The sequence below is a fragment of the Panthera tigris genome, chromosome D1 (assembly GCF_018350195.1).
Source record: "Panthera tigris isolate Pti1 chromosome D1, P.tigris_Pti1_mat1.1, whole genome shotgun sequence".
Taxonomy (NCBI): domain Eukaryota; kingdom Metazoa; phylum Chordata; class Mammalia; order Carnivora; family Felidae; genus Panthera; species Panthera tigris.
Window position 1 is genome coordinate 22,471,717 of NC_056669.1, and position 13,384 is coordinate 22,485,100.

General features: G+C 40.3%; 1 protein-coding gene across 2 annotated transcripts in view; it reads left to right on the plus strand.

The window, feature by feature from the left end:
* The first annotated feature begins 3,285 nt into the window (after window positions 1-3,285).
* Window positions 3,286-13,384, plus strand: part of CHEK1 (checkpoint kinase 1) — a 31,722-nt gene continuing 21,623 nt past the window's right edge. The window contains exons 1-5 of one of the 2 annotated variants that reach the window (XM_007074070.3): window positions 3,286-3,338; window positions 4,067-4,151; window positions 5,494-5,717; window positions 6,919-6,983; window positions 7,073-7,142. In XM_007074070.3, the coding sequence (XP_007074132.1) occupies window positions 4,087-4,151; window positions 5,494-5,717; window positions 6,919-6,983; window positions 7,073-7,142 (424 nt within the window). In that variant the 5' untranslated portion in view covers window positions 3,286-3,338; window positions 4,067-4,086. Of the gene's footprint in view, window positions 3,356-4,066; window positions 4,152-5,493; window positions 5,718-6,918; window positions 6,984-7,072; window positions 7,143-13,384 lie in introns of both variants that reach the window. The other variant, XM_042958090.1, reaches the window with a different exon arrangement.

Genomic DNA, 13,384 nt, shown 5'->3' on the forward strand with positions numbered 1-13,384 from the left:
CTGCTACTCACCTGTTGGGTTGGTAGGTCTTCCATATTGTGTTAATCTCCTAATTTCCTTCTTGATTATCACCTCTATTTACCTTCCTGAGAAAATGTGTGGGAGATAGATCTTGCATGTTTCTTGTCACACTCAATTGGGCAAGTACAGAGTTCCAGGTTGGGGAGAACTTTTCCTTAGAATGATTATTTTTTTTTAATTTTTAAGTTTATTTCTTTGAGAGAGCAAGCAAGCGAGAAGGGGAGTGGCAGAGAGAGAGGGAGAAAGGGAATCTCAAGCAGGCTCTGCACCATCAGCACAGAGCCTGACGTGGGGCTGGAACCCACCAACTGTGAGATCATGACCTGAGCTGAAACCGGGAGTCAGACGCTCAGCCAACTGAGCCACCCAGGAGCCCCTCCTTAGAATTATTTTGAAGGCATAGGCCATTCATGGTTTTCTGTCTTCTAAATGTTGTTGAGAAATGCAATGCTATTCTGATTCTCAATTTTTTGGTATGTGTCCATTCCCTCCAATTCCCACCACAGGCCTATTAGGAACCTCTCTTTTTATGTAATATTTTGGAGTTTTCCCAATGATGCACTTGGGGATGGGTCATCCATTGTGCTGGGTACTTTAAACTTTTAAGTATGGAAAGTCAAGTTCTTCAGTTCTAAGAAATTTACTTATTTGTGTATTCTCTCAACTCCTTTTCTCTTTCTGAAAATTATTTGGATGTTGGACTTACTGGGTTAGTCTTCTGATATTCTTTTTTTTTTTTTTTTTAATTTACATCCAAGTTAGTTAGCATTTTTAATGTTTATTTTTGAGAGCGGGAGAGGGGCAGAGAGAGAGAGAAGATGATAGACGATCCGAAGTGGGCCCTGTGCTGACAGCAGAGAGCCCAGAGTGGGCCTTGGACTCACAAACTGTGAGATTATGACCTGAGCCGAAGTTGGATGCTTAACTGGCTGAGCCACCCAAGTGTCCCTAGTCTCCTGATACTCTTATATGTACTCTTGGTTTCCCATCTTTATTTTTCTTTCTGGGAGATTTCCTAAACTTTTTTTTTCTAACCTTTCTATTTAGTTTCCTTTTTTTTCTGCTGTTACTATTTTTTTTTTTTTATGTCCAAGAGCTTTTTAAAAAAATAATCCTTTGTTTTAATATCCTTCATATTAAAGGCCTTTTCAAATTCTTGGTTGTCTGCTCTTCTTAGGAAGTGGGGCCCTAAAAAGCTGATTGGAAGGTCTATATGGGGTGGGGCTTACTGAATGTCAGCTGCTCTCCTGTGATCTGGCTGAGTTGTCACGTTGTTACACAGGAACAGAATTACATTGTTACATAATTGTTACATAGGAGATCCCTGATACCGGTATTTTTAGATCTTTTAGATAGGTTAGATTCCCTCCTGAAGGCCTGTATGTCTTAGGGATGCCTAGCTGGCAGATTTCTGGGAGTAAGGTGGGGCAAGAAGGCTTTGAGTTTCAGTACATAAACTTAATACCTTTGTTTTCAGTAAGGTACCCAAGTTTTTAACTGTGCCTGATGCTCTCCAGTTAGGATAGGGTTTACCCTCTCAAGTTTTGTACCAGCTTTGGGGAGGAGCAGTTCCTTGGGTATATAAAGGAGGGACGGGATCCAATTCTTTTGGCTTCTTAGTCTTTCAGCCTGCCCTGTTTAGTCCCACCTTCATCTCCACGTTGTTACCTGGTGTCACTAATCCAACTTGAGCCTTTTGGGAGTTCTGTGATGTAAATCAAGTTGCTTTTCTTTCCTATTGCTGGAAAGAAAAGATTCATCTTTATCATTCATCTAAAAACTTCCCAATTTCCAAAATTTTGTTTTTCATACTCCATTCTTGTGGGTTATTGCCTTTTGTTACAAATTTACTATTTTAAAATAGTAAACTTTACTATTATTAAATCGTTTTAATATTTACTATTGTAGTAAGGTTTCAGAAGGGAACAGAAGCTATTGTGTGCACTGATTCTCTCACATTCTTTAACTGGTATTTTGCCTGAAACCTGTATACCTTATTCATTTTTCAGGCTAAGATAGCTTAATTCCATCCAGACACAGGAACTGTGTAGGTCCCCCTCTTCCTTTCTTCATATTCTTTGTTTATAGCACAGTGCGAAAATGGAGTAAATGACCTGGAAAACTTACTTTATTCCATGAACCCTAAACTGTTGATGTCATGGTTAAAAACTCCAACAAGCACTTTGAAGTGCTCTGGCCTTGTTTTTCTGTCCCCAGACTTTGCTTTAAAACGTGTGTGCTTTTTTGGGTAACATGTTGTACACTCATTTTACTGTATTACCAGTATCACAATCAAGAGCTTTATACTCGAGGTGTGTAGCCCAGTTTTAAGAACTGGAGAATTTAATGGAGATTATCTTGCCTGCACCTTGAGTTCCCAGTCTAGTTTACTGTCAAGGGGAAACACTTACGGTTTTTCCACATTATTTTGTTCTCAAGCAAGTCCCTATCCCGAGAATTTTCTTTCCCATTTAAACTGGTTACTCTGCTTTTAAAATAACGCATCGTAAAAAACGAGGCAAAACAGTCTGTCTTTTTTACACAGTGAGAATGAAAAAGAGGATAGAAGAATTAAGGCTATGGAGATGCCGTTCCTTCAGAAAGGCTGGGCTAAAGTCGTGTTTTGGAGTCTGGAGACAAGGCAAAACTGGTTATCTGACACGCCCTCACAGTACAAAGTGTCGCTTGCTTCCGAGGGATGCCTTTCCACCCCCCACCCCCCACCCCGCAGCGCGGCCAGTCTGTGCTTCTCGCTCCCGCCACAAAGTTCTGTCATTCTTCACGGGATCTGTTCGAAACGGCTGTTCTAGCTTCTCGGCTCTAGTTTGATCTGTGCCCCTTCTTAAAGTTTCCGGGGCAACACTTCTGAATACTATCCGCACAACGCTGCCAGGCCCAGAGCAGCGGGGAGGGTACTCGAGGACCCGCACTCCCAGCGTGTGTGCAGGTCTCCGAGGGGACTTCGGCTCCGCCCAGGAGCGCGAGGACGGCCCGACTGCGGGCCACGCGCCGGACACCTGCATGCACCGGCCGGGAGATTCTTCGCGTTGATGCACTCGGCTGTTCTTAAACCTCTCCAGCCTGGGTCTCCTCTCGACTCTAAAGTAACCCGGGCCTGGCCAGCTCACGCCTCGGGGGCAACCTCTGGGTACCGGCCGCCCGAAGAGGCCACTCTTCACAGCAGCCGCAGTAGGAGACGCGCGCTCTCCTGCTTTACGGCAAGGGTGCGCGCGTTTGCGACAGCGTGACGCCGGGAAAGTTTTGGCGGGAAAAGCGCCGCATTTGGATTCCTGTGGTGGCGGGCAAAGGACGGCCTGGTGAGGAGAGGCAGCCGGTAGGGTTGGAAAGGAGTCTGGAAAAGGACTTCGGGGGTCTACATTCGTTGAGAGGGGCATGGCGAGAGAAAGTTATGGGTGACAAGCGAAGTGGATCAGAGAGATTCCCGCGGAGGGGCGGTTTCCGAGACTGGAGGAGTTTGGGACCAGGGGACCCTGTTGTAGAGGGATTGGAGAGACTACCTCTCTGCCTGCTGGGGACCCCAAAGGTTTGGGCGCCAGCCGTCCCGAGTGCCAGCTAGCCCTTCCTTCCGCTTCTTGGGGCAGTTTGGCCCCGCCCCAGGCTCCTCCCGGCCTTCTGGATGGCGTGGGGGTGGGAATTGGAGCTGAGCAAGGGGGGAGGAGGGGCGGCAGGCGTCGTCGGGAAACCCTGTCCTCCTCTAGCCCGCAGCCCTTCACCTGTCTCACCCCTTCCCTTCCCCAGTCACCCGCCCCCCAAAGCATTTGTGCCCCCAGCCTCTCAGCACAGCCGCTGCATTTCCTCGGAGGCCTGAGGGCGGCGGTTGTAGCTTCGGTTCGCGTGGGAGTGGGGAGTGTGAATTACACCACGACATGCCAGAATTTAGTATACTTGCTGGTGCTTGAGAGCCTTGGGTAAAATACGGGTGAGGCGGAGGGGGAAACCAAACTGTTAGTTACGTTGAGGGATCGTGGCAGATGGTTGAAGCTTATCCTCAGCCCCATCTTTTCCGGGTTCTTGCCTTTTACAGCCGTGATCCATCCTGGAGTCATGGCAGTGCCCTTTGTGGAAGACTGGGACTTGGTGCAAACCCTGGGAGAAGGTGCCTATGGAGAGTGAGTTTGAGTCCTTTTACCTTGCCTTCACGCTTGCTTTCGTTTTCTGTCTGTTGTCTTGTTTGAGTACAGATTTGTTGTTTTGGAGTTGTGTATTCTATTTTATTTTCATTTATTTATTTATACAGGGAGCGAGCATGGTTGAGGGGGGGGCGGGGAGGGGGAGAGGGAGAGGGAGAGGGAGAGGGGGAGAGAGAGAGAGAGAGAGAGAGAGAGAGAGAGAGAGAGAGAGAGAATCTTACACAGGCTCCATGCCCAGTGTGGACCCAAACTTGAGGCTCGATCTCACGACCCTGGGATCATGACCTGAGTGGGAAATCAAGTCAGATGCTCAACCAACTGACCCACCTAGGCACACCAGGAATTGTTTATTATAATACAGTGGCATCTCAGAGAACACATCTTTGCATTTGAAATCTAAGACCTTTGGGAACTAAAGCCGCGTGAAATTTTGGAAGGATCAATTTTTTTTTCTTCCTTTTTTTATTTTTTTTTTTAATTTTTTTTTTTAACGTTTATTTATTTTTGAGACAGAGAGAGACAGACATGAACGGGGGAGGGGCAGAGAGAGAGGGAGACACAGAATCGGAAGCAGGCTCCAGGCTCTGAGCCATCAGCCCAGAGCCGGACGCGGGGCTCGAACTCGCGGACCGCGAGATCGTGACCTGAGCCGAAGTCGGACGCTTAACCGACTGAGCCACCCAGGCGCCCCTCTTCCTTTTTTTAAAACATTTTTTTCTGTAAAGAAGTGGAAGAGACCTGTGAAGTCAGGTTCTCCTCCCACATATTCCTTGCTGGGTTTTAAGCATGGTGGTTAAATGAGCAAATGAACAGACTCTGGAGTCAGACTACCTGGTTTCAGATTTTCACTCTGTTACATACTAACACATTGTTTTGTGTTCTTAGGCAAGCTCCTTAATGTATCTCTGTTTCCTCAGGTCTACCATGACAATAATAGTACCTACCCCATAGGTGCTTAGAACAGTTAGCACAGGCATATATAGCATGAGGTTAATAAATATTAGGTAACGTTATTAAAATCAAATAAATAGAGCATGTGTATATGTGATGTGGCCTAGAATTACTGTTACTCCGTTTTAGTTTACTTTATCAAGCATTTATTAAATAACCTTTGGATACACAACATAATGACTTCTGTAGAGCATTAGCCATCATACATCACATTTCAGAAAGGAGTACTCTCTGTTGAGAACATGGCAGAAACCATCTTCTTGGCTTTTACCGGGTGGAGAAAGTAACGAAGGTAAAATTGTTGGATAAGTCAATATTTAATCTTTTGAAGTCTTAAATAGAATTCACATGTCTTCGTTTTCCTTTTTAGAGTTCAACTTGCTGTGAATAGAAGAACTGAAGAAGCAGTTGCAGTCAAGATTGTAGACATGAAACGTGCCATAGACTGTCCAGAAAATATTAAGAAGGAGATCTGTATCAATAAAATGTTAAATCATGAGAATGTAGTGAAATTCTATGGCCACAGGAGAGAAGGCAATATCCAGTATCTATTTCTGGAGTACTGTAGTGGAGGAGAACTTTTTGACCGAATAGGTATGGAAATAAGATTTAACATGTCTATTCTACTAATTAAGTTTCTAAATTTGTTTTTTAATCTTGGATCTGCTATTTGGTCATTGTCCACTCAGAACTGCTTATGCAACAAGGAAATTACAGGAAGTTTTCTTGTTTTTGCAAGTTATGTTAATACATTAAAGTATATATAGATTCATCAAGGAGAACCTTTTTCCCAAATTGTGCATGTGATTTTGGTTAGGGTTGCTGTTTTGTAGAGTTTCAGAATGATAAACTAATCTCATGGTGAAGTATTGTTTTACCTATACAGTGGCTTTTCTTTATAGACATTCCAGTTACATGAAATCATTGCATGCATTTACAGAGCCAAAATGATAGCATGTTGTTATATTTGTTCTTTTTTGTTTAAGTGAAATAACTTGAGAACTTTTTAGAATTGCTTTACCTATATTTAGTAAATTCTGTACTTGGTACTTTCAGCATTCTATGTAGATTCAAAGGCTTGATGTTTCAGAACACTGAGAAGTACGTAAAAATATATTATGTGGATCTAAATTTATTGTCTACAGCTATTGTTTTCACAGTTAAAAACTGATTATTTAGAATCTCCAGTATGTATCTCAGGAGAGAGTTCAGTGTAAAAGAAATCAAGAGGTAAAGACAGAGATCAAAATATAAAAAGAAAACTGACAATAGAACATTTTTTAATAAAACTGTATTTCCCAAAGGAACTTTGCAGGCATTCATAGCTTTGTAGTATGAGGGATTAGATGAAGTTTCATTTTGTTGTTCAATATTTGGTGATATTAGTTTATGTTTGCCCAGGCTTATACTTTGGCAATTACATTTTAGTGATGAAGAAAACAATGTCAGAGCATTTAGAAGAAATTAGGGGAGAATTGGAAAGATACCAAATAAATCATGATTAGTGTAAGATAATCAGAGGCTTTCAAGGTATGGCTTGCATTCTTGATCTGGATAATAGTTTCTCTCTGTAGTTTTCCTGTGATGTTATTTTATTTTTGCCACATAACAGATGGGGAATGTGAGTTAATTAAGTACCGTGTGAATTAACGGACACTAGAGTCTTAATTGCTAGCATAAGATTCTGTTTGCCAGTATGCCATCACAAATGTCTAAGCTTTGATTTAGGAGACTCTGTGGTTGCTGCCTGATTATGTTTACATGGCCGGCTAACTTTCATTATTAATTCTTATAGAGCCAGACATAGGCATGCCTGAACAAGATGCTCAAAGGTTCTTCCATCAACTCATGGCAGGGGTGGTAAGTACAGTTGTTTCTTTTCCTTTTACATAAAATTAATATGAATGAAGTAAGTTAGCAAAGTATGCCTCTCTCTGTTTCTCTTTTAGGTTTATCTACATGGTATTGGGATAACTCACAGGGATATTAAGCCAGAAAATCTCCTATTGGATGAAAGGGGTAGGTATAGCATTTTGTCACTGTTGCCTAAATTATTTTAATCTATACAAGGCAGAGTTGAAGCTTTTGCATTATTGAAAATTTAGGGCAAAAAATCTGAAAAGTGTAGGAAATTTGAGACACTCAGTATATTTTACAAGCCCTTCCTGATATAGTTGTAGATGAGATAGAGAAATCTAATCTAGATGCAGGGTTAGCTCACTAAATGAATAACTGTATGAATAGTCTTAACTCTTCAGTGAATTAATAAAGGAAAGTTTATGTTGGAATACCCTGGACCATAGCCTTATCCTGTTTGTTCTAGTTAGTTAATTAGTTAATTTTTTTTTCAAGTTTTTATTTAAATTCCAGTTAGTTAACATAGTATAATATTAGTTTCAGGAGTAAAATTTAGTGATTCATCACTTACATATAACCCCCAGTGCTTATCATAACAAGTGCCTTCCTTAATACCCATCACCCATTTAACCCATCTCACAGCCCAACCTCCCCTCCAGCAATCCTCAGTTTGTTTTGTATGGTTAAGAGTCTGTTTTATGGTTTGCCTCTCTTCTTTTTTTCCTTATGTTTATCTGATTCATTTCTTAAAGTGCACATATGAGTGAAATCATATGGTATTTGTCTTTCTCTGATTGACTTATTTTGCTTAGCATAATACATTCTAGTTCCATTCATGTCATTGAAGATGGCAAGATTTCATTCTTTTTTATGGCCGAGTAATATTCCAGTGTATATGTATACCACAACTTTATTCATTCATCTGTTGATGAACACTTGGGCTGTTTCCATATCTTGGCTATTGTTGAAGATGCTGCTATAAACATCAGGGTGCATGTGTCCCTTCGAATCAGTGTTTTTGTATCCTTAGGGTAAATACCTAGTAGTGCAGTTGCTGGATCATAGGGTAGTTCTTTTTTGAACTTTTTGAGGAACTGCCATACTGTTTTCTAGAGTGGCTGCACTAGTTTACATTCCCACCCACAGTGTAAGAAGGTTTCTCTTTCTCTGCATCCTCGCCAACATCTGTTATTTCCTGTGTTGTTCATTTTAGCCATTCTGACAGGTGTGAGGTGATATCTCATTGTAGCTCTGATTTCTATTTCCCTGATGATGAGTGATGTTGAGTATCATTTCATGTTTGTTAGCCATCTGTATGTCTTCTTTGGAAAAATGTCTGTTCATGTCTTCTGCCTATTTCTTAGCTGGATTATTTGATTTTTGAGTGTTGAGTTCGGTAAGCTCTTTTTTTTTTTTTTTAATGTTTATTTATTTTGAGAGAGAGCTTGAGTGATCAGGGGAAGGGCAGAGAGAGAGAGAGAGAGAGAGAGAGAGAGAGAGAGAGAGGGAGAGAATCCCAAGCAGGCCCTGTGCTTACAGTAGGGCTTGATCTCACAAACCATGAGATGATGACCTGAGCCAAAATCAAGAGTCAGATAGATGCTCAACCAACTGAGGCCCAAGTTTGAAAAGTTCTTTATAGATTTTGGATGTTATTAATAACCCTTTATCAGATATGTCATTTGGAAATATCTTCTCCCATTCCAAAGGTTGTCTTTTAGTTTTATGATTTTTTTCTGTGAAGAAACAATTTATTTTCTGTGCAGAAGCTGTTTATCTTGATGAAGTCTCAGTAATTCACGTTTGCTTTTGTTTCCTTTGCCTCTGGTGATGTGTCTCATAAGAGGTTGTTATGACTGAAATCAAAGAGGTTGTTGCCTGTGTTCTCCTCTAGGATTTTGATGGTTTCCTGTCTCACATTTAGGTCTTTGATCCATTTGAATTTATTTTTGTATATGATGTAAAAAAGTAGTCCAGGTTCATTCTTCTACTGGTTGCTGTCCCGTTTTCCCAATATCATTTGTTGAAGAGACCATCTTTTTTCATTGGATGTTCTTTTCTGCTTTGTTGAAGATTAGTTGACCATATAGTTGTGGGTCTATTTCTGGGTTATCTGTTCTGTTCCATTGATCTATGTGTCTGTTTTTGTGCTAGTACCATCCAGTCTTAATGATTACAGCTTTGTAATATAACTTGAAGTCCAGAATTGTGATGTCTCCAGCTTTGCTTTTCTTTTTCAACATTGCTTTGGCTATTTGGGGTTGTTTGTGGTTTTAGGATTGTTTGCTGTAGCTCTGCAAAGAATATTTGTTCTTCCAATCCACGAGCATGGAATGTTTTTCTGTTTCTTTGTGTCATCTTCAATTTATTTCATATGTGTTCTGTAGTTTTCAGCGTACAGATCTTTTATCTCTTTGGTTAGGTGTATTCTTATGGGTTTTGGTGCAGTTGTAAATGGGATTGATTTCTTGATTCCTCTTTCTGTTGCTTCTTTATTGGTGTATAGAAATGCATCAGATTTCTGTACGTTGATTTTGTATCCTGCAACTTTACTGAATCCATGTGTCAGTTCTAACAATTTTTCAGTGGCATCATTCGGGTTTTCTACATAGAATATCATGTCACCTGCAAATAGTGAAAGTTTGACTTCTTCCTTGCTGATTTGGATGCCTATTTTTTTTTGTTGTTGTTGTCTGATTGGTGAAGCTAGGATTTCTTGTATTATGTTAAATAACAATGGTGATAGTGGACATCCTTGTCTTGTTCCTGATCTTAGGAAGAAAGCTCTCAGTTTTTCCCCACTGAGGATTATATTGGCTGTGGGTCTTTCATGTATGGTTTTTATGATGTTGAGGTATGTTCCCTCTATCCCTACTTCATTGAGGTTTTGTGTTTTTTTTAAGTGTTTATTTTTGAGAACGAGAGACAGAGACAAAGAGCGAGTGCAAGTGGGGGAGGGGCAGAGGGAATGGGGGACAGAGGATCCAAAGTGGGCTCTGTGCTGACAGCAGAGAGCCTGATGCAGGGCTTGAACTCATGAACTTGGAGATCATGACCTGAGCCGAAGTCAGATGCTTAGCTGACTGAGCCACCCAGGCACCCCTCTTGAGGGTTTTCTTGTTTGTTTTTTTAGAGAGAGAACTCGAGTAGGGAGAGAGGCAGAGGGAGGGAGAGAGAGAGAATCTTAAGCAGGCTCCATGCTCAGCATAAAACCCAACACAGGGCTTGATCCCACAACCCTGGGATCATGACCTGGGTCAAAATCAAGTCAGTTGCTCAGCCAACTGAGCCACCCAGGCGTCCCTATTGAGGGTTTTTATCAAGAATGGATGCTGTATGTTGTGAAATGCTTTTTCTGTCATCTACCGAGAGGATCATATGGTTCTTATCCTTTCTTTTATTAATATGGTATATCATGTTCCTTGATTGCAAATATGGTATATCCTATTCATTGATTGGATGCTTTCAGTCCAAGAATAACTATGTACTATTGGATTCAATTTGCTAGTATTTTGTTGAGAATTTCTGCATCCATTTTCATCAGTGCAGAGCCCAATGCAGACTCTAACTCACGAACCCTGAGATCATGACCTGAGCTGAAGTTGGACGCTTAACCAACTGAGCCACCCAGGAGCCCTTGTTTGTTCTTTTTAATCTGTGATTTGGATAGAGATGCAAGGAGTTTAGTTATATTTTATGGATGTCATGAAAACTGAGAGAGATAGATAGTGAAAGTGTTAGCTTATTAAGTCAGGATCAAAAAAGATGACAGAAATGTCTGTAGCATGAGGCAGTGATTTTTGTCTGTTTTGTTTAATGGTTATTTAGTGCATTAGAATAGTGAGTGGCCAATAGTAGGCTTTCAAAAATATTGAATGAATGAATACAGCAGGCCAAAGAAGTGGGTCAGGTTTAACTTTTCCAGGACAGAAAAATCTGAAGTTCAGGATTTGGATTTTGAAAAGTAACTAAGTTTAGTTGAATCACATTATCTTTGGTAGAAAAGCAGGTTAAAAAAGACTTTTACCAAGTAACAGATTTCATATTAGTCACCTGTGTGATGTAGTCAGTAGAAAACTAGGGTGATATTGAGAATGAGGAAGATAGCATTCCAACACTGCTTCAGTGAGGCCATACTGGAAATACTGGGTGTCCTGGGACACTACTGTAAAAGGTATGTAGATCACTGAAGTGCTTTTACAGGACAGTGATGAGACTGGTGGAAGGGGCACAAACTATGTAAAATAAGGAATAATTGAAGGAGCCCAGGAGAACGTTACTAGTGGTTAAATACAGTTTTTCTGAACACGTTGGTGAAAACTATACAGAAGCAGTGGATTAGTGCAAGCAATGGACCCTGTTATTGGACCTATCCAAAAATTGAATAGGTTGCTTTGGAATGTAATAAGTTTATAACATGAGAGTCAAACACTAGATTATTAATTATCAGGGAATATTATAAAGAGAATTTAAACATTGCTTGGCTAGTTGGACCAAAGTATTTTTAAGATCTTGTCCAACCCTGACGTTTAGTATTGCTGGCAGTGTTGTTCACAAGTCACTGTACTTTCTTTTCAGCCTCCTAACATTTTCCTGAACTCTGTAATTGACCTTTATACAAGGAGATAAGCTAAGAAAAGCCAGTTTATTTAATAAGTAATGGAGATGTGAATATTTGGAATAGGAAAGCTTTGTTTCCAAACTAAAAATATTGGGTGTTTTTCTTTATAAAGATAAAAGTTAATCATGAAGTAAGATGAAAAACAAAGAAAAAGGTAAAAAATCACCAGAAATCCATCAGTCAGTTATAACCACTGTTAAGTTTTGGTGAATATCTTTTTGATATCCTTTTATTAACCCATCTACCTAGCTACCTAAGATCCTCCTTTGGTTATTTAGCCTTTTGCAAGTAGCTTCTTAAGGCACATAGCAAACATTTAGACATTTCGAGAATTTGGTGTATGGGAAAAAAGGAACAGAATCGTTGATTGATGAGTCCCAAGAAATGAGAGCACAGCTGGATAATTCCTTTATTTATTTATTTATTTATTTTTTTAATTTTATTTTTTATTTTTTAAATTTACATCCAAATTAGCATATAGTGCAACAATGATTTCAGGAGTAGATTCCTTAGTGCCCCTTACCCATTTAGCCCATCTCCCCTCCCACAACCCCTCCAGTAACCCTCACTTTGTTCTCCATATTTATGAGTCTCTTCTGTTTTGTCCTCCTCCCTGTTTTTATATTATTTTTGTTTCCCTTTCCTGATGTTCATCTGTTCTCTGTCTTAAAGTCCTCATATGAGTGAAGTCATATGATATTTGTCTTTCTCTGACTAATTTCACTTAGCATAATACCCTCCAGTTCCACCCACGTAATTGCAAATGGCAGGATTTCATTCTTTTTGATTGCTGAGTGATACTCCATTGTGTGTATGTGTATATATATATATACCACATTTTATTTATCCATTCATCCATTGATGGACATTTGGGCTCTTTCCATACTTTGGCTATTGTTGATAGTGCTGTTATAAACACGGGGGTGCATATGTCCCTTTAAAACAGCACACTTGTATCCTGTGGATAAATGCCTAGTAGTGCAATTGCTGGGTTGTAGGGTAGTTCTATTTTTAGTTTTTTGAGGAACCTCCATACTGTTTTCCAGACTGGCTGCACCAGCTTGCATTCCCACCAACAGTGCAAAAGAGATCCTTTTTCTCTGCATCCTCGCCAACATCTGTTGTTGCTTGAATTGTTAATGTTAGCCTTTCTGACAGGTGTAAGGTGGTATCTCATTATGGTTTTGATTTGTATTTCCCTGATGATGAGTGATGTTGAGCATTTTTTTATGTGTCCGTTGGCCATTTGAATGTCTTCTTTGGAGAAGTGTATTCATGTCCTTTGCCCATGTCTTCACTGGATTATTTGTTTTTTGGGTGTTGAGTTTGATAAGTTCTTTATAGATTTTGGATACTAAACCTTTATCTGATATGTCATTTGCAAATATCTTCTCCCATTCTGTCGGTTGCCTTTTAGTTTTGCTGATTGTTTCCTTCGCTGTGCAGAAGCTTTTTATTTTGATGAGGTCTCAGTAGTTTATTTTTGCTTTTGTTTCCCTTGCTTAAGGAGACGTGTTGAGTAAGAAGTTGCTGCGGCCAAGATCAAAGAGGTTTTTTCCTGCTTTCTCCTCGAGGATTTTGATGGCTTCCTGTCTTACATTGAGGTCTTTCATCCATTTTGAGTTTATTTTTGTGACTGGTGTAAGAAAGTGGTCCAGGTTCATTCTTCTGCATGTCGCTGTCCAGTTTTCCCAGCACCACTTGCGGAAGAGACTGTCTTGATTCCATTGGATATTCTTTCCTGCTTTGTCAAAGACTAGGTGGCCATACGTTTGTGGGTCCA